Source organism: Lissotriton helveticus, chromosome 7 (assembly GCF_964261635.1).
Source record: "Lissotriton helveticus chromosome 7, aLisHel1.1, whole genome shotgun sequence".
Taxonomy (NCBI): Eukaryota; Metazoa; Chordata; class Amphibia; order Caudata; family Salamandridae; genus Lissotriton; species Lissotriton helveticus.
In genome coordinates, this window is record NC_136068.1 from 1,924,489,004 (window position 1) to 1,924,516,997 (window position 27,994).

General features: G+C 51.1%; 1 protein-coding gene across 1 annotated transcript in view; it reads left to right on the forward strand.

The window, feature by feature from the left end:
* The window catches only part of LOC144770904 (sulfotransferase 6B1-like), a 366,913-nt gene that overhangs the window by 85,980 nt on the left and 252,939 nt on the right, over positions 1–27,994 (forward strand). The window contains exon 2 of the mRNA XM_078655695.1: positions 21,334–21,443. Coding sequence (XP_078511821.1) covers positions 21,334–21,443 — 110 coding nt within the window. The remainder of the gene's footprint in view (positions 1–21,333; positions 21,444–27,994) is intronic.

Genomic DNA, 27,994 nt, shown 5'->3' on the forward strand with positions numbered 1-27,994 from the left:
TGGCAGGCAGCAGTCCGCAGCACGCGAAGTGACAGACAAAGTCCATCGTGCTTGCAGATCAGTGAATACTCAAACTAGCAATACACCGACCACCACCACTATTTCTTCTTATAGCCATGTGTCTAAAGGAAGGACTGGACTTGAGTCTGTAGGGGCTGATTTTGAAGCCCCTTGCAGTTCTTTTGCTCCATTGTTGCGTGACTTTTGTGACGCAGCGGCAGAACAAAAGAGGCGCCATGGTGCGGCGTATATTAACAAAGTGACGCATATGGGAGATGCATCACGTTGTAAAGCCCTGCGCCATCAGGGGGCGTTCCGGCGCAAGGGAGGACGTTCCTGCGCAGGAACGAATCCTAAAAGTGGCCGAGGGAAATCTACAAGATGTCAATCAGTCACTTTTAGGACAATGATGCGTGTGTCAAACCCTGCGCCTGCTTGAAGCCGACGTACGGCTTGATGCAGCATTGGGGAGATAGGGCACCCCAGAGCATTGCTGGAGCTGCGCCATCGTTGGCACGCAACTCCAGCAATGCGCCGCCTTTATGGCACAGATGCGTAAGGCTTCTGTGACGTTTTGGGCCCATGGTGCGCCACATTGTAAATACGGCGCACCATGGGTGGTGGTGGCATGGCGCACAATTACTGGCGCATCCCTGCTACTTTGCAGGGATGCGCCGGTAATTGAAAATCTGAACCTTAGTGTCTAGCATTATGCAGTTCTTTACACTACACTCATACATAATTTATCAGGCCAATGAAATGAACACAAAATAGAAAACAAATAAGCATAGTAGCAAGGCTACTGAGAAGGAGAGCAGTGCACCTGAAATGCATAGAAGATTTTGAAATATAATTTACCTACAATGTAATCGGCAGCATTATTGCTCTTGGTAAAAAACAAAAATTTGCAATATAATAACACACAGAGCGGGATAAAACAGAGTAGTGATGAAATAGATAGAAATAGCTACTACTACTCACCAAGCCCGGGGATCTCTACGCCGAGCACGTCCAGCAAGTCGCGTTCCCGGTCCATGAGATCCGTCCAGCGGTGGGTGGCCTGGTTATAGGTGCGCCGGACCCCAAAGTGTTCAAACATGGCCCGGCACACCTTCTCCCACCGCTTCCGGCGCTCCCGGATCCCGTAGCCGGTAGCGATCCTGCCACCTCCCATGATGGTCTTGGGGAGGCGGCGCTGGACGTGAAAGACTAGTGTGGCCACCTCCTCCGCACTAAAAATCTCCCGAGCTACAACTGTCTCCCCCCTCAAACGCCCGCACGGGAGACGGGCACGGGGTGCGGGACCCTTCCCCTTTGCGGGCTTCTTCCCGGCTCCCTTTGCCATGGTCTGGGCAGAAAGGAAGCAAAATAAGAAATAACAAATAGAACAGGGAAGAAGAAAAGAAAAGCATTAAAAAAAGTAGTTTAAAATGAACAAAAAAGTAGCAGAAAACACAAAAATATAGAGCTAGAAAAATAGAGGGATAGATAATGAGTAAAATAGATCAAAATAAACTTCAAACAAGCAAAGGATGGCAGAGATTAAGAAAGGATACAGAGAGCATGCCCAGAACCATAGCAATGAATGAGAAACAAGATGGCCGCGCCCGTTCACGACCGCGTGGGTAAGTTTGCACGAGATTTTCCTCGCGATCACACGCGAACATGTACGAGCGAGCCGCACACTTTGCGAGATTACACATAGCGCCCCGAAACGGAATTACGTCACGCAAACAAGATGGCCGCGCCCATGTTCGACCGCTAGGGTAACTTCGCAAACGTTGCGCTACAAGCGGCTTGCGAACATGCAAAAAATCACGCGAACAAACACGCAGCAAAACACAAATCGTGTATTCGCACGAATTCGCGGCTTCCGAAAACGATCTCGCACGGATTCGCGCCCCGCAAATTGCGCGACATTGCAGAAAAAAGATTTTTGCAAAACTGAAAGCAATCAGCAGGTGCAAAAGTTCAATCTTAACATTAGTAACCATTCACTCTAGTGCTTCCTGAGGGGCCCCTCCAGAGTTCAGTTGCCTATTTGCAACTATTCTATGACTCTGCTCTGACCCTCACAGCAGGCTCATAGAATAGCTACAAGTAGGCCATAAAGGTTCTGTGAAAAAAAATGCACTGCAACAGAAAGCAAATTACAGATAAGGAAGGAAGCAGGTGCCAGCCAGACTGGAAGTTTAAAAATCAGTGACACATTAATCAACCCCAAATTAATTCATGGCAGTTGAAACAGGGCAGGTGTGCTTGCTTTTTTTCACCCCCATAATCTACAGTGATAAACCAACCAGAGGGTGGCAGTGAGGATGTACCAGAGGGTGGCATGGGTGTACCAGAGGGTGGCAGTGGTGAAACAGAGGGTGCTGTGAACCTGTGATGATGAACCAGACGTAGAAACAACATAGTCGCGGCCGTTGCGAGCCAAAAAGTAAGTTCGCAATTGCGAACTGGTAAACAAACCTCGCGAACTGGCAGAAACGCTTGCGAACACAAAAAAACACAAAAACCGCAAATTCGCGAGAGTTCGCGGATTTTGCGGATTGCGAATCTCTAAATACGCAAGTTCGCGTACGCCAGATTCGCTAAATCCGCCCATGCTTACATAAGAAGGGAAGTGGATTCAAAGGGGTTGACTGTAGTTTCACGGGAATCCCCTTCAGGCTGGGGAGGAATTATCGCTGATGTGAGTGAAAATCGTCTCTCAGTATTTTCAATTGCAGTTGAGACAACTCAAATCTTTTTTTGTAACATATTATTTATTGCAGTGAGGGTGGGTAGCGACTGGCTCGAGGCTGCTAACTATCTAGTCACTGGACGTGAAGTGGGCCCGTTGTTTCTTTGACCCATGTTGTTCAACGGTAGTTAAAACAAATAGAATTAAAAAATGGTAAGGTAGAAAAAGAGAGGATAATGTTAAAAAGCCTAGCTGAGGTACAAGTTACCGTTAATATGTCTGCTCGTCCCATCAGGGTGTGACCCCGGAGCATGATAGTCGATGTAGTCGGTATAAGCGGGTGCGCTTCTACCCGAGTGTTGAATCTTGAGGGTGTTCACTGGTCTGCTTGCCATCCCTGGACATGTGTTTCGCGTTCATTAACGCTCATCAGCAGGGATTAGGCGTGTGCACGGGGTTGCTGCGTGGGCTGCCGAAAATATTTGTAGGTCCAGATACCTCTTAAGGCGCGCAGGTGCGTTATCTCGAGGTCGTCACCTCCACCGGCTCAAGGGAGCCTGTATAAATAGTATGTCCGAATGCTGTGCGCTCCATTGATGACTAAACACAATATGGCTCCCTTGAGCTTTGGGCCGACGGGCTCTTGGACGACGCACCTGCGTGCCGGTTCTGGCATCGAGGCCTTTGACTGTTGTGTGGCGGCCTTCTCTTCCACCCCTAACGATCTTTCTCTACTGATGAGGGAAGTTATCCCGAAACCTGAGACATGTCTCGGGCGATATCCTGAAACCCGGGACATGTATCGGGTCTAGAGAGTCATCAGTCCAATAAGTACCGACTTGCACCCACCTGGGTGATCCACTAAAGAACGACAAGTACCAGAGTCCGGAGGGGCGATCCGGAGGAGGGGCTAGCGGTGTGCGCTCCATTGATGACTAAACACAAGTTACCGTTAAGAACGAATTAAACTACACATTTGTTAAAAATCAGAAATTGTGCACAATGATAATTAGCACCAATTAGAGAGAAACCCCCTTACTATGCCTACTCATTAAAAGGTCAACTATGACTACTACTTAGTATAAAAACATTTGGGGTGTATGCCAACAGGAAAGATCAAGTCTTGTTAAATACCAGTCAGTAACGGAATGAATGAGAGATCTTAGGGGGGTGGCCCAGCCCGGCCGCGGTCGGCCCCGGACGGTCACAGACCGTCCCGCCCTTGTCCCGCGCTTCTCCCGGCTTGCTCCTGGCGCGCCCCGCGCAGCGGGTGTGGTGGTTGGTTAAGAGGAGTCAGCCGGTTGTGGGTGGGATTCACAAGGGGAGGCAGGTGTGGGTAAAACCAGCGGACTCCTGGAACTTCGAGTCTCGCTGGCGATGGTGGTCAAAGTCTTTCCCCACACACAAATCCTCCGCAGTTCACAACACCTCCCAAGGTGCCTCTCAGCACCTACGATGTCCCACGGTGCTTCAGAATTACCAGCTCAAGCCTCGATAGCGCTGAGACACCCGCGAAGTGGGTGCAGCGAGGCGTTAAGAGGAGCCGGCTGGTTGTGGGCGGGATTCACAAGGGGAGGCAGGTGTGGGTGAAACCAGCGGACTCCTGGAACGTTGAGTCCCGCTGGCGATGATGGTCAAAGTCTTTCCCTGCACACAAATCCTCCGCAGTTCACAATGCCTCCCGAGGTGCCTCTCAGCACCTACGATGTCCCACGGTGCTTCAGAATTACCAGCGGAAGCCTCGATAGCGCTGCGGCACCCACGAAGCGGGTGCGGCGAGGCGTTAAGAGGAGCCGGCCGGTTGTGGGCGGGATTCACAAGGGGAGGCAGGTGTGGGTGAAACCAGAAAACTCCTGGAACTTCGAGTCCCACTGGCGATGGTGGTCAAAGTCTTTCCCCGCACACAAATCCTCCGCAGTTCACAATGCCTCCCGAGGTGCCTCTCAGCACCTACGATGTCCCACGGTGCTTCAGAATTACCAGCTCAAGCCTCGATAGCGCTGCGCCTCAGTATAACATTTCTCAAGAAGGAGAAGAAGCACTCACTCGTATTGTACAGGATTTGATTAAGGTGGGGGTTGTGGAAGAAGTTCCTTACAATGTTTGCAATAGTCTGATTCTTCCCATTTTGAAAAAAGATACTGACACTAGGATTTATAGATTTATCATCGATTTGAGAGAAATCAACAAGATTGTAGTACCGCAGTACCCTGTAGTATCTGACATAACGACATTGCTTACCCTGGTCTCTCCAACAGCAACTACATTCTCTGTAATTGACCTGAAGAATGCTTTCTTCTTGATTACTATTCATCCTGATAGCTGAAAAGTGTTAGGTTTCACTTTGAATAATAAATCATACAGATTTTGTAGAGTTCCTCAAGGGTACACTGAGAGTCCGAGTATTTATAGTCAAGCCTTAAAATGACAACTCGATTCCTTTACTTTGTCTGAAGGAATGGCTCTCGTACAATATGTCGATGACATCTTGTTGGCAGCTGATACACGTGAGCAGTGTGAAAAATGTACCTTGTCTTTGCTTTCTTTTCTGGCTATGCACCATCATAAAGTGTCACGAAAGAAATTGCAATATTGTAGACCGAAGGTGACCTATTTAGGACACCTTCTGTGTAAGGAGGGCCGTGCACTGACACCAGTTTGCATTCAAGCAATCGTAGACACCCCAGTACCTTCCACACAGAAAGATGTCCGTGCATTTATTGGTTTGACTTCGTTTTGTAGGCAATGGATATTGGGTTTTTCACACATTGTTAAACCCCTGCTAGCACTTTTGACTAAGAACACTCCGTTCCCCCTTCCATGGACAGATGAATGTCAAAATGCTTTTTGCAAGTTAAGATAAGCTCTTTGCTCTGCACCAGTGTTAGGCACACCAGATTACACGTAGGCCTTTACACTCTATGTACACGAGAAAGATGGATGTGCATTGTCAGTTTTAGTACAGACACACGGTGATAAGCAGTATCCCTGTGCATATTTTTCTGCAGTTCTTGATCCTGCTGCTTATGCGTTCCATGGATGTTTCCGTTCAGTGGCAGTGACAGCAGCGTCCATACGTCAGAGTGAAGGGATAGTTTTGTCACACAAACTGTTGGTGCTAGTACCCCATGCAGTAGATGCCCTTTTGAATCAGACTAAGACACATCACTTAACTAGTGCTCATTTGACAGGATACGAACTGACTCTGTTAGCACCTCATATTACCTTGAAGAGGTGCGCGACACTCAACCCAGCCACTTTGTTGCCATATCCTGTGACTTAGTCCCAGTCAAAGGAGCCTCACGATTGTATATTCCTTACTGAGGAGCAGACAAAGGGTCGTGTCGATTTGCAAGATACACCCCTTCCAGATGTAGATGGGGAACTGTGGGTTGATGGGTCCTGTTTGAAGTTACTAGATGGCACAACCTCAGCTGCATATACAATCACCACACTTCAGACAGTAGTGGAAACAGTTCGCATACCACAGAAGTCGGCTCAAGCAGCTGAACTAATAGCTTTGACACGAGCATGTGAGCTTAGCACTGACTTGTGTGTGAACATTTACACGGATAGCCGCTATGCTTTTGGAGTGGTTCATGATTTTGGCTCTACTCTGGAAGGAAAGAGGCTTTCTTAAATCCCACGGGATGCAGATAATGCACATAGAATTAGTACATAGCCTCTTGACTGCACTTACATACCCAAAGAAAGTTGCTATTATGAAGTGTAGCGCACACAAGAAAATCATTGACAAAATAGGACAAGGCAATGCTTTTGCAGATCGCGTAGCTTGTGAAACTGCGATGCAACGCAGCCCTACATCTATGTACGTAGTGAAATCACAAGCTGAACATTGGCATGACGCTAGAGAGGAAGTATTGGATATACAGAGATCTGCCTCTGTGGAAGAGCTTGAGAAATGGTCTAAAGAAGGAATGTTAGACGATGAGGGTTTTTGGCACAACAAAGAAATGAATAAATGGAAATTGCCTGCAGTCTATTTACAACCTATGGTTCTAATGGCACATGGGCTGCCACATGTTGGAGCTCTAGCAATAACTAAATTGCTTACGCAAGTTTGGGAGCATCCTGAAATTGCCAGCACAGCTAAAAAAGTGGTACAGTCCTGTCTGATTTGTTGGCAGTATAATCCTGGAAAAGGGACACGGACTCCGAGAGGAGGGTTTGCTACACCAACCGCACCTTTTGAAGTCTTGCAGATGGATTACATCCAACTTGAACGCTGTAATAATCTAAAATATGTCCCAGTGGTGGTATGTGCTTTTAGTAAATGGATAGAGGTATACCCTACGAAGGATAATGGTGGAGTGGTGTGGCTCACTGGTTAGAGGCGGCAGACCTGTAAGCAGAGAACGGCCCGGGACCAGGGTTCAATTCCCGACGCGGCAGGGTTGTGGACCAGGGTCAAAACGGACTCGATAATTCTCGCCTCGGTGCCTACTCTAACCAGGGAACACACTCGGCAACTCTGGGCATTAAGCTTGCCTCATCTCTACAACGGCCCCCCACAGACGCCGGGGATGCCTGGTTTCACACTGGAGATACCCAGAAAGGGACCATCTCACAGGGAAAACCAGGACGGGTTCCCCTGCGGTCTTCAGCGCCTAGATACTCCTTGGAGTCGTAGTGCGCTTTACAAGTACACCCACACATAATACTGCCCTCACTACAGCAACGGTGCTTCTGAAGGAGTAGTTCCCTAGATATGGTGTGTGCAAGCTTTTGTGGAGTGACAACGGATCTCATTTTATTGTGGAACAAAAGGGGGTGGTGATGGACGGAGAATCTGAACCAATCAAACTTTCACACCCAGTCAACAGATCTGGGTTTAATCCATCACCGTTCTTTAGCCCACTCTGCCACCCCAGTTCAGACATGGCCATATGCAAATCAGTCTGACCCTGTGCCTCATGGGAACAGTCCAGCCTGAACTGCCAAGCCACGCCTTCCCTGGACCAGAATCAAGCTTCCTAGGACCGGTTTCTGGCATTACAGCCGTCTTCAGCCAGGCTTGCTTGAATCCAGTGGCAAAGTGAGCAAGGGACTCACGTCTGAGCATCCCCTGCCAACTTAGGGTGAACAAAGCGGTACAAAAGGGGGTGGTGATGGACGGAGCATCGGAACTAATCAAACCCTCACACCCAGTCAACAGACCTGGGTTTAATCCATCACCGTTCTTTAGCCCACTCTTCCACCCCAGTTCAGACATGGCCATATGCAAATCAGTCTGACCCTGTTCCTCATGGGAACAGTCCAGCCCGAACTGCCAAGCCATGCCTTCCCTGGACCAGAATCAAGCTTCCTAGGACCGGTTTCTGGCATTACAGCCGTCTTCCGCCAGGCTTGCTTGAATCCAATGGCAAAGTGAGCAAGGGACTCACGTCTGAGCATACCCTGCCAACTTATGGCGACCAAAGCGGTCATTTTATTGGGCAAGTTGTTGAGTATGTCCTGAAAGGGTTAGGGATCAAACAGAATTTCCATACAGTCTTCCACCCGCAAGCAGCAGGATTAGTGGAAAGATACAATGCTACTTTAAAATTGAAGCTGGCAAAAATACTGGCTACCACGTCCTTAAAGTGGCCAGATGCACTACCTTTGGCATTATAATCCATAAGATCGGTGCCACACTCACGATCAGGCCTTACACCATATGAGGTGGTATTTGGGAGGCCGATGAATATTTGGGGAGTTCCTAAGCCACGCCCCATACATGATGTTCCTTGTGTTCTGATGAATGATTATTTGGCACAGTTAACGGACAGTTTGGTTTCTATTCATCAACAGGTTTGAGAAGCGCTTCCGGACAGATCTACAGGTGAGGCCCACGAACTACGTCCTGGCGACTATGTGATGGTCAAGGTCTTCGACAGATCGAACAGCTTGGAACCGAGGTGGCAAGGTCCGGAGCAGGTGCTCCTTGCGACAAGGACAGCCGTTCGAGTGACGAACAAGAAGAACTGGTTCCACAGCACGCACTGTAAGCATGTGTCGCCTGCCTTGGTGGAACCTGCTGTGCTGACCGACCATCGAGAGATTCTGGAGACAGAGAAAGGTCAAACTATCTCACCTGACGAATCTGCAGAAGTCTTTCCGGACCACACGATTCCTGGAGCATCGCGATACCATTTGAGACCGAGGAAAGAATCTGCAGTGTTGACCCAGACTGGTTGAGCTACCGCCCTGGGTTAGCGAAATGGAGAGCCAATGTGGCAAGGGGGGGATCAGCCCTGCATTAGTGTAGTGACACCCGTCTTGGCCAGTGGTGAAGAAATCAACGGCTGCCCAAGGGATAAGACCTCCAACAATGGTTTTCAATGAGTTTTTTTTATAAAGATCAGTTATCACTGACCCCGGGACACCCCCATGCCGCACGGCCCACCAGCTGGAGGAGTGTCCGTCCCTGACCTCGGTGCCCCCTTGCTGCTGCTCGCTCTTTTTCACCCGTTTTGCCCGTTTTTCCCTTCTGTGCCTTCGTTCTTGTATTGTATTTACTGTATTAGTGCTTTTCTTCTATAATTAGGTTTTGTTGCGCTTCTTTTGTTACTATACCCCTGGTGTGACCCCCCTCCGCTCCCCGCTTCCCGCCGCTGCTCCCTCGCGGCCCCGTCCCCTTTTCCTTTCTGTTCCCCCATTGGCCGCCCTGCTCCCGCCTCCCAGCTGCTCCTCCCTCCCACTTCGCCTTAAATGGAGCCCGCGCATACGCGCAGTGTTCACGTGCAGTGGGCGTGCCGATTGTGCGCTGAAGGCGTGCCAAAGGCAAGCCCGTCTGCGCCCGTCCGCGATTGGGCTGCGCCCAGCACCAGGACCCCTGGTCCTCGACGATGCCAGCGCACCCGACGGACCTACGACGCAGCAACCCTTCACGCACTCAACGCCGGCCAAAACGCCGCCTGCTACCAAGCCACCCTGAGGTGCAAACACGGACCCTTCACCTGCCAAACCTGCCGCTTCACCTGCCTCCGAACCGGCACCGGACCCGCCAAGCCAAGCACCAGCAACAACCACCTCAAGTGCATCCTGCTCAACACAAGCTCCGTCCACAGGCACGCCGTGGAACTCTGGAACCTCCTCGACACAACCTCACCAGACGTCGCCTTCCTCACGGAAACCTGGATGAATGCCTCCTCAGCCCCCGACATCGCCATAGCCATCCCGGACAGCTACAAGATCACCCGGAGGGACCACGTCAACCAAACCGGAGGAGGCATCGCCATCGTCCACAGAAACACCATCCGCATCACGACCAGCTCCGACGACACCCTCAACGCCGCCGAACACCTTCACTTCCAGATCCACACCGACCCCAAGACCACCCTCAGAGGCACTCTCATCTACAGACCCCCGGGACCACGCACACAATTCAGCAAAGCCATTGCAGACTTCGTCAGCCTGCACTCCCTCACCTCCTCAGACTACATCCTCCTAGGGGACCTCAACTTCCACCTGGAGAACAACAAGGACTGCAACACCGCCGCCCTGCTGGACAACCTCGCCAACCTCGGACTCAAGCAACTGGTGAACACCCCCACCCACTATGCCGGCCACATGCTCGACCCAGTCTTCTCCTCTAGCAACCACATCTCCTTCAGCCACTCCACCAGACTACACTGGACAGACCACAGCTGCGTCCACTTCAACTTCAGGAGAACCACGACCCACCACCACCTGCAACAAGTTCCCCGCAGAAGCTGGAGCAAGATCACCGCCGACCAGCTCACCACCACCCTCAGCCAGAACCCGCCCACCAACACGACGGACCCGACGAAGCAGCCCGCAACATCACACTGTGGCTCACCAACTACGCCAATGAACTCGCACCACTGAAGAACCCTCCCAGCAGACCCGGCAGCAGGAAAGCCTCGTGGTTTACCACCGACCTCAAAAACTCCAAGAAAACCTGCCGCACCCTCGAGAAAGCCTGGCGCCACGATCAGACAACAGAAAACATGACAGCCCTCAAGAACGCCACCCGCAAACACCATCAGCTGATCCGCACCACCAAGAAGACAGCATGCAAAGAAAGACTGGACAGCAACACCCACAACAGCAAGGAGCTCTTCAGCATCGTCAAAGAGCTCTCCAATCCCAGTGCCTGCAACACCGATATCACTCCCTCGCAAGACCTCTGCGACACTCTCGCCTCGTTCTTCCACCGCAAGATCGCCGACATTCACAACAGCTTCGACGCACAAACCACGCACCCTACCGCCGAACCAGCGCCCCCAACCACCACCCTCTGCACCTAGACCCCTGTCAACACCGAAGACACCACCCACGTGATGAACACCATCCACTTCGGCTCCCCCACCGACCCCTGCCCACACCACATCTTCAACAAAGCTGACTCCATCATCGCACCCCAACTCCGGAACATCATCAACAACTCCTTCGCATCCGCCACCTTCCCGGAGAGCTGGAAACATGCAGAGCTGAGCGCCCTCCTCAAGAAACCCACCGTGGACCCCACGGACCTGAAGAACTTCCGCCCCATCTCGCTCCTCCCCTTTCCAGCCAAAGTCATCAAGAAGACAGTCAACAGACAATTCTCCGCCTTCCTCGAGACCAATGGATCCCTCGACCCCTCACAGTCTGGCTTCCGAGCAAACCACAGCACCGAGACCGCCCTCATCGCAGCCACCGACGACATCAGGTCCCTGCTCGACAACGGGGAAACGGCTGCCCTCATCCTCCTGGACCTCTCAGCAGCCTTCGACACCGTCTGCCACCGCACCCTGATACAGCGCCTTAGCATCACAGGAATCCAGGGAGCGGTCCTGGAGTGGATCATCTCATTCCTCGCCGGAAGAACCCAGTGAGTCCGCCTCCCCCCATTCCGATCTGCGACCACCGAAGTCATCTGCGGCATCCCGCAAGGATCCTCACTCAGCCCAACCCTCTTCAACGTCTACATGAGCCCTCTCGCAGCCATCGCCCGCCGACACAACCTCAACATCATCTCCTACCTCCCTCACCAATGACCCCACCACCAAAGCCAACCTCCAGGAAGGAATGAGTGACGTCGCAGAATGGATGAAGATCAGCCGTCTGAAACTGAACTCAGACAAGACGGAAGTCCTCATCCTCGGACCATCTCCCTCCGCGTGGAACGACTCCTGGTGGCCCCCTGCCTTGGGCAGCGCACCCAAACCAACGGACCACGCACGCAACCTGGTCCTCATCCTGGACTCCTCCCTCATGATGACCAAGCAAGTGAACGCAGTCTCATCATCCTGCTTCAACACCCTGCGCATGCTCCGAAAGATCTTCCGATGGATCCCCACAGAAACCAGGAAGACGGTCACCCAGGCCCTCGTCACCAGCCGTCTGGACTACGGGAACACCCTCTACGCTGGAACCACAGCCAAACTCCAGAAAAGACTCCAGTGCATTCAGAACGCCTCAGCACGACTCATCCTGGACATCCCTCGCCGCAGCCACATCTCGGCCCACCTGAAAGACCTGCACTGGCTCCCCGTCAACAAGAGGATCATGTTCAGACTCCTCACCCACGCACACAAGGCTCTCCACGACATGGGCCCGAAGTACCTCAACAGCCGTCTCTCTTTCTACACACCCAACCGCCAGCTCCGATCCGCCAGCCTCGAACTCGCCTCCGCCCCACGAATTCGGAAGTCCACCGTCAGAGGAAGATCCTTCTCCTACCTGGCAGCCAAGACATGGAACTCCCTCCCCACTCACCTACGGCTGAAACTGGATCACCTCTCCTTCAGGAAACAACTCAAGACCTGGCTGTTTGAGCAATAGCGACCCCCCCCCCCCTCAGCGCTTGAGACCCTTAAGGGTGAGTAGCGCGCTATACAAATTCTTGTGATTGTGATTGATTGATCACTGTTGCTGAAATGAATAACAAAAGAATAATTTGTGCTGTAGAGTTTGTTGCTGCTCTGGTGGTTCTGGCGATAATCACCTGGTGTGTTGAGAAAGTGGCTCATGCTCGACAGCTTCTTGTTGCCACTACTCCAGCTTCAGTGGAACATAATTGTTTTACGCTTCCCGACCATGAGCAGAAGCATCGACAATCCTACCTAAATAACACATTCATCCAGATGTTCCATCATACACACAAGGCTACGAATGCTACCAACTGTTGGGTGTGTGGAATGATACCTGCACACCAAAGAAAGGAGGAACACCTTTTATTCCTTTACGGTTTTCCCATAATGGTTCATGTCAAGCTTGGTATGCCCATTTGTTTGCTTCCGGAAAGCCCTCAGTAGGTGGAATCATTTTTCGGTTGAATAAAGTATGCTATCAAGATAAAGATGGTTATCCTCAAGCTAAAGGGACTAAATGGGAATGGGAAGAGTATCAACCGGACAATATTTCGACACCATATGTCTTCACGAATATGCGGAACATTAAAGACAATGGACCTTTTGTAATTTCTGTGACCAGAGCTAAAGCAGAACTATGTATAAGTAGTGTTGGGAGAATTCCAGTAGGACAGAGTGAATGTATTTTGACATTGATTATTGAAGGAGCTATCAATAGTAGTTTTACGTCTTCACACAATTCGTATTTTGTTTGTGGCAATAAAGAATACTATCAATTGCCTGTTGGGTGGCCCGGGGTATGTTACATATAATTTTTGTTACCCCCTGTGTTCTTGGCCCCTCCATCACATCACCTGAATTTAAAGTTGTACAATGACATTTCCAAGAATAGATTTAAAAGAACAATAAGTACAAATGAAGTTGACGAGACAGATACCACTTTGCAACAATATGTCGATTTAAATTTGGGTTTGTTCTTTTTTGTGGGTGCTGCATTGAATAGCAGAAAGATCAGACGATTGACTCGTGTTGTGGAGGCTGTCACCAATCAGACAGCCATGGCACTTGGAAAAATTACAGAGGAACTATAAATTGCAAGAATTGTAGCACTCCAAAATAGGATGGTACTTGATGTGATTTTGGCTGATCGAGGTGGTGCATGTCGCATCATCGGTAGCAGTTGCTGTGTTTTTATACACGACCACTCACCATCAGTATATGATGCAATCTCTAAACTGCATAAGATTGCTGCAGAAATTCACCCACAGACTGGTACATAGACATTTTCAGACTGGATATGGACACTCTTTGCTACTTGGGACTGGAAGCTACTGACTATTCTATCTATACTATTGGTGATACTATTTACATGCTGTACTTGTATACAATGTGGTCCTATGCTCTGCTCCATGTGCATCACTGCTTGTACACCTGCCAAAATACATATTGCAGATGTAAAAGCACAGCAAATGTTAAAGAATGAAATTACTGAGATGATAAATATCAATGTACAAGATGCATATTTAGATAACCCTAGATACACGAATGTCTTCAGCTAATGCTGAAAGGGTCGTCTGTTGTAATTTAGCAGCGATTAGGTTAAGCATTAGCGGAAGACATCTTGTATTTAGAGACTATCTTGTCAGTTTTACGGAATCCATTTTGTATTTCTATCGGCTATTTTGTTTGCAATGTGCTCTGTCCTACCTTCCTGTTAACTGCTCTTGAAATCTGCCTAGAGACAAGATATATTTAGCCTCTTCTGCTTACACATGCTCAGTTGAGCCTACAGTTGTCCTCAACTTGTAACTGTCAGGATGTGTCCACCAGAATTAGCTAACTGTCAGCCCCTCCCACTTGTTGCCAGCACACTCTCTGTATGACTTTAGATGTATTTGAAACCAGCATTCTGTACTTTGTACCGCCTTCATTTCAGCCCCTGTGTGGGTATAAAAGGACCAAGCTCCTTCCATTCAGTGTGCTGCTTCATACATTGCCGAAGGGTGTTGTGTGACCGTAGTTCCACCTCATGAGGTTTAATAAACTCTGTCTTTTCTATTCCAGCTTCTGTGCCAACTTCTTTCTCTTGGTCTGACGACTCTGTGCAGAGAAGGGAGAACCCCTAGCACTGGTAGGCCTTGCTGAGGCTCACCTCTACACCGTAAGCCCACTTTCTTCAACGCTGCTCGAGGCCCCTTCGCGATCCCTAGTCCATTGGCTAGTGGGTCCCCACGAAGGACAATCCTTTGTTTCTTGAGCTTTCCTGGTTGCTTCAGACGTGCTCTGCCTCCCCTACCATGGGTGAGTCCCTCATACCTTGCTGGTCTGCACCGAAGCCAATCTTTGCATATTGCATGGGTTGCTGTTGCCAAGGCTTGTTGGGTCCAATCCGGATTCTGATGCTGCAGCACTCGACACCCTTTGTAGGACAGCTGGAACCCACCTCCTGGTCATCGTTGACGCCTCCTGGTCCTCGTGGCTGAAGAGTCAATCTTCACCTACTTCACCTTAACCCCTTCGATGCTCATGACGGAACGGTTCCGTCATGAGCGACGGTTGAGCTGTGCTCATGATGGAACCGTTCCATCACGACCACACCCGTTTCTTAGAACGCTCAGCACAGCGCGAAAATTCGCGCCGCGCTGAAGCGGTTAAAGCAGCCGACATCAGCTGGCATCTTCTTGTCCCCATCCTGGTCACTGGCTAGTGACCCAGACTCTGTCCCCTGTGCTTTCAGGTTCTTCAGATCTTCGATCCACCCTTGGATCCACCCGTACACTTTTCCTCTGGTCGCCTGCAACACTTCTTCGCAGCTCTCCATTGGAATCGACGAACAAACCCGACAAGAAAAGACACCTATGCACCCGGCTTCCCTGGGTGAGGTCACACGAGAACTCTGGTGCTCCCATGGGTCTTGACTCTCGAAGTGTCCTAGTCTAAAGGGGTTCCATCGTAGTTCACTCTGAAGTGTCCTTAATCTTTAAAATTGTAACTTGCTTTTCCTCCATAGAAGTCAATGGTGATTCGCGGCTGTGTTTAGACACTGCACACGTCCATCGTGGGTCTCCTGCACTCCTACCTTGGGTGGTTCCTGGTTGCCCCAGTGGTTCTACAGGCCCTAGGCCTCACTTCTATCCCTCACGTGGTTCTTAAACCACTATTTTAGTATATGGTTTGTGAGGCCCCTAGGGCATAACATATACTGTGCTATTTACTGTGTGCTATTTGAAGTTCTTGTGTTGTACTTTTGCCTCTAGCCTCATAAAGAGACTAGAGGGGTTGTGATCATTCAAGAGATTATAGACTGGTAAAACATGCACGGGTCTCCGGACTCCTAGTCAACTGGTCTAAATCTATGGTGTTTCCGATGACGTCTATTTCGCCAGCCCAGAGACAGGCGGCACAAACACACCGTTGGCATGGTCGTTTGATACTTTTAAATACTTAGGGGTCCAAGTCTATCACTCAGGGGCAGATACTATAGACTGTTTCCTATGTCGGACCATCACCATGGCCCGCTCAACTCTCCCATTTTGGCTAGGCCTCCCCTTGTCTCCCATGGGCAGGATGGCTATTTCCAAGCTGCTAGTCCTCCCACGCCTATTGTACTTCTTTTACACACTTCCCCACTGCCTGCCCTAAAAAAAGTTTCAAGGCACTGGAATCCTTCTTAGTCTCCCTGATATGGGGGAATTCTAGGGCCAGGGTGGCTCTTCACATACTATACCTGCCACCATCGGATGGCGGCTTAGGTGCCCCAAACTATGAGCGATACTCTGCTGCAGCACAACTGCAATGGCCAATGAGATGGCCTGCTAAGAATACCGAATTGGCCACGTGGCCCTGTCCTGGGATCTCCCGGCATTACTGGAACGGATGTCAGGCACATTAACTTTGACCCAGAAACACCAGGGTAACATTCTAATGGCAGCGACCAGGTGGTGCTGGTCCAGATACGTGCTGCCCTAGGACCGGGCCAACCCTTAGGACCCTGGTCTGCTTCTAGAGGTACTGCCTTGGACGCCCGGAACTGGGGCCCTTAAAGGTAAGGGGGTCAGACTCATGGAGAGACATATATATGGACTCACAACTACAAACATTCAAGGAGCTAGTAGACGCCTACGAGGTACAGCAGGGCTCCTTCCTACTACACGCCCTGCTTACTCTCCATTCCCTACGAGCGTGGGATAACGACCACTCCGAACCTCCGACATCACACCTTCTGTAAACGCTGATCACGCACGGATGGGGCAGACATGCCGTAACGACCATTTACACCTCTTTTAGACTGGGCGATCCACCAGCACTGACAACACTCCATGAGTACTGGGATGCCGAGCTGTCCACCACCCTCTCTGATAAGCAATGGATGCAATCTCTCAATCACCCGAAAACTATCTTGACCAACACCAGACTGAAGTATAGCCAATTCAATTACTTACATGATTAGTATCTCACACCCCATAGCTTGGCATGCATGTACCCCACTACTGTTGACATATGCCCCATGGGTCGGGATCCGGGAGCCATATTCGCACACATAATATAGACCTGTACCAGCATCTAGGCATTCTGGACTGATATAGCAACCACACTCACAGAGGCAGCATACACACAGGTGGAGGCAAAGCCTCTTCATTTCTTATTGGGCGTTACAAAACGCAGCTCTTCTCGGAAAGGCCTGAGCAAATTGCTAGATCTAGCTCTGGGCCTCGACCAATGTAAAATAGCCATGGCATGGAAAGCGCCAATGGACATCTGCCAACCAACCCCACCGACACCGACACAGCCCCCTGCAACTTCAGGCAATGGATCAACAACTGCACCAACACTCTTGCCCTGATCAGGAAACCTTCAAACAGATGCACCGACAGGAGAGCCATCTGGTTCACCACCGACCTCCAGGCAGCCAAGCAGACTTGACAAAGACTCGAGAAGAAGTTGTGGTGCCACGAACGGACACCGGACAACAACGCAGCCCTCAAGAACACCAGCTGCAAGCACCACCAACTCATTCGAACTGCCAAAAGTACTTTCTTCATGGAACGTATCAACAACAACATGCACAACAGCAGAGAGCTCTTCAACATCGTGAAAGAACTCGCCAACCCCAGCTCCAACTTCAAAGACATCCCACCGTCTCAAGACCTCTGCGACTCCCTAGCCACCGTCTTCTACTGCAAGATCGCAGACATCCAGAACAGCTTCAACACCCAGACCCCCCGAGAGCCGCAAACACTTCAGACTCACCGCCCCCAATTACACCTGCCTTCTGCTCTCCTGGAACCACATTAACGATGATAACACCACCAAAAGCGTGAACACTATCCATTCTGGCTCACCATCTGACCCCTGCCCTCACCACATCTTCAATAAAGCGAGCTCTATCTTCGCACCCCAACTCCGGAACATCATCAACAGCTCCTTCGAAACCTCCACTTTCCTGGAGAGCTGGAAACACGCCAACATCAACGCCCTACTCAAGAAACCCAAGGCGGACCCAAAGGACCTCAAGAACTTCATGCCCATCTCCGTGCTCCCGTTCCCGGCGAAAGTCATCTAGAAGACTGTCAACAGGCAACTGACCTGCTTCCTTGAGGAGAAAAACATCCTGGGCTTGTCCCAATCTGGATTCCGCAACAACCACAGCACAGAAACTGCCACTGACGACATCAGGGCCTTGCTGGACAATGGTGAAACCACGGCCCTCATTCTCCTGGACCTCTCGGCCGTCTTCAACACCGCCTGCCACCACATCCTACGCCAATGCCTCCACGACGCAGGGGTCCGCAACAAAACCCTGGACTGGATCACCTCCTTCCTCACCGGCAAAACCCAGAGAGTACCCCGCCCCCCATTCAGAAGCCACCAAGTTCACCTGCAGCGTACCCCAAGAATCATTCCTCAGCCCAATCCTTTTTAAAGTCTACATGGCACTGCTTGCCAACACCGTCCAATCGCACTTGCTCTCTGTGACCTGGGAGGAGCCTTGAAGGACTGGACCTGCTGTCTGTGACATGAGAGGATCCCTGAAGAACTGGACCTGCCGTCTGTGACTCGAGAGGAGCCCTGAGGAACTGGACCTTCTCTCTGTGACCTAAGATGAGTCCTGAGGACTGGACCTACCCTCTGTGACCTGGGGGGCCTGAAGGACTGGACCTGCCATCTGTTACCTGAGAGGAGCCCTGAAGGACTGAGCCTGCTCTTCGATCACTGAAAGGAGCCCTGAAGGACTGTGCCTGCTGTCTGTGACCTGAGAGAAGCCCTGAAGGACTGTGCCTGTGACATGAGAGGAGCCCTGGGGACTGTGCCTGCTATTTGTTGAACTTAAAGGAGCCCTGAAGGACTGGACCTGCCATCTGTGACATGAGAGGAGCCCTGAAGGACTGGACTTGCTGTCCATGACCTAAGGACCCCTGAAGGACTGGACCTGCCGTCTGTGACCTGAGAGGAGCCCTGAAGGAGTGGACCTGCCGTCTGTGACCTTAAAGGAGCCCTGAAGGACTGGACCTGCCGTCTGTGACCTGAGAGGAGCCCTGGGGACTAGACCTGCCGTCTGTGACATGAGAGGAGCCCTGAAGGACTGAGCCTGCTCTCCGATCCCTGAAAGGAACCCTGAAGAACTGTGCCTGCTGTCTGTGACCTGAGAGAAGCCCTGAAGGACTGTGCCTGTGACATGAGAGGATCCCTGGGGACTGTGCCTGCTGTTTGTGAACTTAAAGGAGCTCTGAAGGACTGGGCCTGCCGTCTGTGACATGAGAGGAGCCCTGAAGGACTGGACTGGCTGTATATGACCTAAGGAGCCCTGAAGGACTGGACCTGCCGTCTGTGACCTGAGAGGAGCCCTGAAGGAGTGGACCTGCCGTCTGTGACCTTAAAGGAGCCCTGAAGGACTGGACCTGCCGTCTTTGACCTGAGAGGAGCCCTGGGGACTAGACCTGCCGTCTGTGACATGAGAGGAGCCCTGAAGGACTGAGCCTGCTCTCCGATCCCTGAAAGGAGCCCTGAAGGACTGGACCTGCCGTCTGTGACCTGAGAGGAGCCCTGGGGACTAGACCTGCTGTCTGTGATCTGAGAGGACCCCTGAAGGACCGCACCTGCTGTCTGGGACCTGAGAGGAGCCCTGGGGACTAGACCTGCCGTCTGTGACCTTAAAGGAGTCCTGAAGGACTGTGCCTGCTGTCTGGGACCTGAGAGGAGCCCCGGGGACTAGACCTGCCATCTGTGACCTTAAAGGAGCCTTGAAGGACTGTGCCTGCTGTCTGTGACATGAGAGGAGCCCTGAAGAACTGTGCCTGCTCCCTCTTGTACCCAGGACGAACAAGTGCACACCAAGGGTCAGTTGGCTGACCTCATGTCTGGTTACAGGGAGGGAGCAAGCTGCAAGATGCCTTTTGCTGGAAGCAGTGGGCTGCCCAGTGGCAGCTAGCTCTTGACTGGACCCTACTTGTGGCATCTGCCTGAGAAGTGCATTCCCATGGTTGTCAGGGCACTAGAAGCAAGCGTGGAAAAGTTTGCTCCAGACCAGTGGAGCGTTTTAGAACTTTGAGATTTCCAGACTTTCACCTGGCCCAAGCTAGTTAGTATATCTGACCAGGCTCTATCGCACTCGCCCCCAAACTTCTCTTGGTCCCGTCTACCACGACTATTGACTATCACTGGCTCTTCACTTTTTCATGGCAATTTTTAACTTTAAAAAATCACATCTTCGGTTCCCCTAATATAGTTTTGTCATTTTCTGTAAATTTAAAATGTTACTCTATTTTTCTGGTTCAGTTTGGGTTTTCAATAGCTTTCAATTTTGACTTAATTACTGATTATGGGGCCGATTATGATGGCGGATGGACCTGAGTCCGTCCGCCACCATAGAGTAGGAGGGAACCTCCGCATTGCCTACGAAGTTCCCTCCTGTGCAATTAGGATGTGACCGCCACCCTGGCGGTCACATCCTCTATTTTTACCATTGCGGCAGGTGCGGCTTCAAGCTGCACCCGCCGCATTGGTAAAAAATGCATACATTGCATTTGTGTGCAGAAAGCGGCAGGCACCGTGCGGTGCCTGCCGATTGCTGCATACAAATGCAGCGGGGTACCATAGGTACCCCCCATGTGCACCCCCCGAACCCCCCTTCACCAAGGGGGCCCGCAACGGGCCCCCAAAGTCAATGTCCGTATGCTTTTCCACGGCGGAAAAGCCGCCGTAGAAAAACATATGATTTCCGCCATCCTAATATGGCTGGCGGTGTCTGATAGACACCGCCAGCCATGTTAAAGCTTTTCTGCCGCGGTCGGAAGGCGACCGCGGCGGTAAAGCTGCGGACGGATTTTGAGACCCACCGCCCTCCTAATTTGGCGGGGGGTCTTTTGTACCTCCCCAGCGGTTTTCCCGCATCCTCCGGGCCGGTGGTGGCTTCCGCCAGCCCGGAGGATGCGGGAAAACCGCGATCCTAATCGAGCCCTTAGTTCTGCATGAATATTTTACACATTGCCCCAAGTTAAACCTGTCTGCTGTGTGCCATAGCTACCAGGGGTTGAGCTCAGGTTAATTTAGTAACTTTAAGGATTCACTCTGAAAAGAGTTGTGAGTATTCGTTCAGGTGGGCAGTCACCCACCCCAAATAATAATCCAATTTCTAATGATTACTGAGGCCTCGTAGAATCATCTTAAAATATATTGTCTCCCTCTGAAGCGACGACGGAGAGACGGCTGTTTGCGAAGGTGAACCAAATGCAATAATGTGACCTCTGACCTTGTAGTATTTATGCCAATGCAATGAGTGCAACCTTCCCTTCTCTGTCTCTCAATGGTCACATTTCTGTGTTTCAGGCAACAACTGGACCGTCCAGATTCTGCATGACATGATCTACAGCGTCCATGGCAAGGAGCCGCCGCCCCTCATGGCCATGCTTGAGTTTGGATCACCCGACAAATTTGAGGTTGGTGCCGAGGAACAGCGGCAATATATATTGTACCAGTAAAACCTATTCTGTTCTGTTGTAAGATCACATCCATGTAGAGAGTGCCCGGTCTCTGTTAACTGGTGGCATGGCATGTGCGTGCATCATAACCAGGTCCCAGACCAGTTCATTGCAGTCCCCAGGTTAATGGTAGAGTTGGCGGTGAGCACCCCCGCCTGTTGGGTCTGGTGGCTTAGTAGACTAATGCGCCCACTGTAGGGGCCTGAGTTCAGGCCCGGACTGGCCGTAGCGGGCACCAGGCAATCCCCCGGTGTGCCGCACAGGTGGGAGGCCAGTTTTGGGCCCCTGGGGGCCGGTTTTGTTACAGAGCCGTTTTTGCAGTATAGCTGCAAAATCGTCCCTGTGACAAAATCGGCCGAAAACCGGCCCCAGCAAAGAGCTCGGCGGCACCCACAACCCCCGGATCGGGGGCGGCCGAGCACTTTGCCTGGGCCGGTTTTAGTTCCCAGTCCTGCCCTGCCTGTGTTTGACCACATGGTCACAGATCCAAATCCTGGTGCTCACACTCAGCCTTACATCCTTCTGAGGTCGATAAAATGAGTACCATTTAGTTGGGTAACAATAAACATCTGTTATTCAGCGCTAAGATACCCTTTTGTGTGATGTGTGAGCTTCACAAATACATAAATGCTATGTGTGATTCTGTGCCCGAGTGAACCACTAATACAAAAGGTGAAGGTATAGTAAACATAATTCTGGGTTAAGGGCCCGCCACTATTTGAATTGCAAACATTCGCTTTGCATTTGCTGGTCAGGTTTACCCTGGTGGACTGTTAGGCAGTCTCTCTGCCTCTGCTCAGAGAGTGTTTGTGAGACAGTCTCTGAAAGGAGTTGAGTCTGTACCCAGCAGAGAGTGCCACCTGTCTCATGAAAGCCCTTTCCCTGGCAATAAGGATAAAACACGAAGTGAACCCTGTTAAAGTGTGAATAGGGCACACCTGTGATCTGTAGAAACAAAGGTCCTGATTTCCAATCTTCATTAAAGGCACGTGGGCTTTGGAGGTCTGTGTAGCAGCAGGTGCTCAGCTGGCCATCGCATAAAAGCAGAGGTCGAAGTGGGTAGGAACTGGTGGGAACAGCGTTCCCATACTTATCATGCATGCAAATCTGTTCCTAATAACTGTAAAAAAACCTAATAATAATAATTGAGGTTGGGAGCATGCTGGGGCGGATGCCTCGTGAATTCCTGTCATATTTGGGCCTAGACAGGGAAAGGGCCCAGGGCAGAAGGCCACGCCCCCTTTTAGGCACTCTGCTTCTGATGCAGACATTGTCCAAGGAGCGCGAGTACTGCATGTGGCTGCCCCCCCTTTGTGCCCGGCAGTGGGCTTTGTTAGCAATCCCCCTTGTTCCGGTGAGTCTACATGTTTGACCAGTCGTATGTTGATACACATACATGTGCTTGGGGGAGCATCTCTGCCACCTCCCCAGTTACTCTGGATCATAGTGCCAATATCAGCAACACTCCCCATCCCAAATACAGCAACATCATGAGGAAATGAATAAATGAATAAATGAATGAGGTCTTGTAATGCGCAACTTAACCCAAGGGCATCAAGACGCCTAAGTGATGGTACAGCGTGAGATATGAGACGATGCAGGACTACAGATAGGCCTCTACAAAGAGCCATGTCTTTAGTGCTTTACGGAAAAGCATGATAGATGGTTGCCCTTTTAATTCAGGGGGAAGCACGTTCCACAGCCTCGGGGCCAGGGAGGCGAAGGCCCTTCCTCCCCACCTGGCATTAAGGACCCGGGGGACAGACAAGAGGTTTTTATTAGAAGAGCGGAGAGCTCTACTAGGCAAGTAGGGTAGTAGAAGGGACGTTATACCTTCTGGACTTGCCCCATACAAGGCCCCGTGAGTAAGGCACAGGATCTTAAAGTTGATCCTAGATTGAATAGGAAGCCAATGTAAGTTCCTCCTGGCAAGAGAGGCTGAGGAAAGTCTAGGGACGTCAAGAACGAGCCTAGCCGCCGCGTTCAGCACCATCTGAAGGCGCAGAACGAGCTTTTTATTGATGCCTGAATAAAGCACATTACAATAATCTAGTCTCGAGGCAACGAGAGTAACAGTAACCTGCTTGCGGGCTTCTGGAGAGAGGTAATGTGCGATCTTTCTCAAAATCCTGATGACACCACAGCAGGTTGAAACAGTCCGGCTGACCTGACGGTCAAAGGAGAGTGTGGTGTCTATCAGCACCCCCAGATTCCGGGCAGACTGAGAGGGCAGGGGGCACGCTCGAAAGGAAGGGAGGCCACCAGTCACTTGACCAGATGTCCTGTTTACCCCCAAAAATCAGAACCTCGGTTTTCTCTCTATTTAGCTTCAGGAAGTTCTGAATCATCCACTGAGAAACTGCCTCCATGCAGTTCCTGAAGTTAAGAGCGGAGATATTCACCGATTGGGAGAGGGAGACTATGATTTGGGTGTCGTCAGCATATGACAACACTTCCAGGCCAAAAGATCTTACTAGCCTGGCAAGTGGAGCCACATAGATATTAAAGAGTGTGGGGCTAAAGGACGAACCCTGTGGGACCCCACACTGCACAGATTTAACGGGAGACAGAAATTCACCAAACTTAACCCTCTGTTCTCGTTGGTTAAGAAAGGAGGTAAGGAGGCTCAGTGCTGGGCCCTCGACTCCCATCTCCCTTAAACGTGTTACCAAGACAGAGGGGGACAGGGTATCGAAGGCAGCTGTCAAGTCGAGCAGAACCAGAAGAGTAGTCTGGCCCCTGTTGACTTTCGAGCGGATGTTATTGATGACTACTGTAAGGGCAGACTCAGTACTATGGGCTCTTCGAAAGCCATGTTGAGAAGGATCCAACAGGCTAGAGTCATCCAAGAAGACGCTCAGATGTTGATTAAGATGAGCCTCAAGCATTTTTGCTGGGTCAGGTAGCAGAGATATAGGCCGAAAGTTTTTCAAAACCCCGGGGTCCAATGTGGCCTTTTTTAAAAGGGGCTTGACAACCGCCATTTTCCAAGAGGCGGGGAAGATACCTTCCGTAATTGCTGAATTCATCACCTCTAAGAGAGGAGGCAACACTACCTCCCTGCAGTCCTTGAAGATCTTAAGAGGACAGGGATCTAAAGGAGATCCTGATTTTGTTTTATCAAGTAGCGGATTTTACTGTTCGGAGGTGAGAAGAGGGAAGTTGAGGGAACTGCTACAAGGTTCACGCACCTGACGTTCGGAAGTGGGAGGTGCCGGAAAAGATGGAGCACCCAGGTCGCGGTTGAGAGACTCAAGAGCAGTATAAATGTCCCCTATTTTTGTGTGGAAGAAAGTGGAGATCTTGTCACACAGCTCCTGAGATCCCTCTATAGGACTGCATTAAAGGGAAGGGAGCCTTTGATTTAGGCCGCCTTCCATGCTCCATGGCAGCTGTGAGAAGGTGCTGGGACCCATGGCAGTACACAAGGGGGCTGGTAGGGAGGAGCATAGCACGCGGTGGTTTTGCTAGACGCTACTCTTGGGGCTGCTCCCTGCACACCGAACGACCTGCCGGGCTTTGTTCCGCCGGTCCACCTCCTGCCTACAAGCCCCAGGATCCCTTGGGGCACGCCGACGTGACCAGTGACCACGCCAGGAGGCGCATAAAGACTCGTCAGGGGCCGAGTACCCCGGTGTTTGTTAGACGCTACTCTTGGGGCTGCTCCTTGCCTTCCGCCACTTGTTGTGTCCGCTGTTCCTTCCCTGTGGCCGGGCTTGGCTCCGCCCCCCCTGCACACCGAACGACCGGCCGGGCTTTGCTCCGCCGGTCCACCTCCTGCCTACAAGCCCCAGTATCTCTTGGGGCACGCCAACGTGACCAGTGACCGCGCCAGGAGGCGCATAAAGACTCGTCAGGTCCCTCGCCCCGCGAGGAAGCGGACAGGACGCGCCGGGAGAAGCCCGGGACAAGGGCGGGACCGTTTGTGGACGTTAGTGGCCGGGAGAGGTTGGGTCGGGCCACCCCTCTAAGTTTTGTGAACTGGTGCTTCTATAGTCTGTTACGCTTGTTACTTTTGGCAGGTTCTCTGTGACCTAGTAATCAGTGTAAAAGGAGTTATTTAACACATATAACTATCGTCGTATATTGGAAAATGAGTTCTATCTTCTAGTACTTTTTATTGAGTAATTTTTCAGAGAGTTGTATTTGCTAGCCCTTATATACACCACAGCACGTGCGCCAACAATACTAACTCCCGTATACGTAGTGGTAAAAAATGGGGAAGATTAATCCTGTGTTACCTGTCCCTGTCCCAAAGCAAAAACCAGTCCCAAACCCTCCGCTACCCAGTCTGACAGCAATAGATCGTATGCTGCAGAAAACCATCGTGGTGGTAGCTAACGTCATTGAAAATACAGAACGCCGCCTTTCGCTCCCTGCTGGTTCCCTTCCACCTTTGCCATCTACTAATATATCGATGTTCACTATTAACTCTCAGGACTCGATATTGGCGCCATCTTTTGTTGCTCTCCCAAGGACTCACCACACTTCAATAACCCAGGATACCGCCCCTACAATGGTCAATGTGTCACCTGGGTCCAGGCCCCTACCAACAAGGCTATCCATGACTCCCACTCCTTTCCTAAACGAGACTTCTCCTGATTCACCTCTCCAGGCAGAGGACCCGATAGGTATCGGATCCTGTGACACGCCATTAAGTTTAATCTCGCTTTCTGCCTCATCCCCGAGTATGAATAATGATGGCTCGCGGGTAACAACTAGAGGACGGAAGGCTAGGTGAAACTTAAACCACATAAACAGTGAAAGTTTAACTGTAACAAAGGTTAAGGGGAACGCAGGTGCCAACAAGCAGAAGAAAGTTACTACTAAACATAATGTAACAAAAGGGAAAAATGCTAATAACAACGTTCCTGACACTGCATCTACATCAACCACTGACAGGGGTCCCTATGTTTCAATCATAGAAAAGCCAGTTACTTTCCCACCCTACTCCTTACCCAATGAGGGACTCCTGGATAAAATCGAAATTCTTATGAAATCCTTAATGGCCTGTAGAAAGGAAGCGGCCCTTACCTCGGCAGGGCGGCGTGCCAGCCCCACATCCTTAGGTCACGAACCCAGCCATGGCGCGTCCCTGTCATCCCGGACTCCTCCCCTCTCTCTCCCTCTACAGGAACCAGAGACGGAGTGCGCAGGACCGGAAGCAGTTCCCCTTGACCCCGGAAGCGCATCCCTGGAAGACAGAAAAGACGGCAAACAGGAAGAGAAGACGTTCCGAGCAGCAGACCCGTGGCAGGAGGAAGCAAGCGAAGAACCCGAGACCGAGAGCGAAGACAAGGAGAAGATTTGTGGCGAGGACGAGGAAGACGACATCTGGTCTGAAGACTGGTGGAGTCCTCTGGAGGTGGCTGGAGAGCGGCCGTAACTCACAGGAGAGTTACGGCGGGGCACGTGAGTACACAGTTATATCGTCTCCGTGTCCCCTCTGTACGTTGTTGTAAATAGTGTAAATGTTAAAGCACCTGAGATATCACCGCCTCACTGTATATAATTGCACCGTTCGCTGTAGAAATACCCCTGTGCCCGTCCTCACAGTATCACCCACTTCCCTCCCCCTTTTCTGATTCTCTCCCTCACATCCCTCCCCTCCGTCCTACCCTCACAGTCCGTGTTCCGGTCATACACATTCCCGGTGTCGGTGGCAGATCTTCAACCGTCCTAAGCTCAAGGACTAACGGCTCTGTACTTTCTCTCTCTTTCATACCTCCGAGGGACACCAGGGGACAACACAGGACCTGAGCACCCTCATCCTGCCGGGAACTCCTTCTGACGACGTCCCTCCGGGGGAAGACTTCAAACCAACCTACTGACCTTTGCTCCTTGCATTTCATAACCTTTGTGTCCAAGACAATAAATACTGTGAATCATTGCACACTTCATCCGGCCTCCTCGCCTGTTATTCCGGTCCGCCCGAACCCCTTCCCCACAGTTTGGTGTCAGAAGTGGGATCATCCGGAGGCATGGAGGAGGCTGTTAAGAAACTGGCGGAAAGCCAAGAGGTCCTAGGAAAAATGATGGAGCAGTTCCTGAAGACAGCTGAGGATGATCGCGGACAGCTACACAACGTCCTAAAGGGCCAGGGCACAGCTCAGGATCAAGCCATCGGACGTCTCACCGATGTCATGGGACAACAAAGACCAGTTACCTCGCTGCCCTCCGTCGTATTGCAGAAGTACGTGCCGGGCGAAGACCCTGATTTCTTTTTTACGAACTTCGAACGCCTAGCTCAAGCTGCCGCCTGGCCTGCAGATCGTTGGGGCCATTATTTGGGTCCGCTGTTAACCGGGGAACTACAAGCAGCTTATCAACAGGCGAACGTACAGGGGCAAACCCCTTATCAGGACATAAAAACATGCATCCTGGAGCGTCTGGGGATAGACGACGAAGCATACAGGGTTCGTCTAAGACAAGTACGGGAAGGACCCCAGGAGACACCCCGGGCTTTATCGTTCCGTATTCAGGACTTAACAAATAGGTGGCTGAAGCCT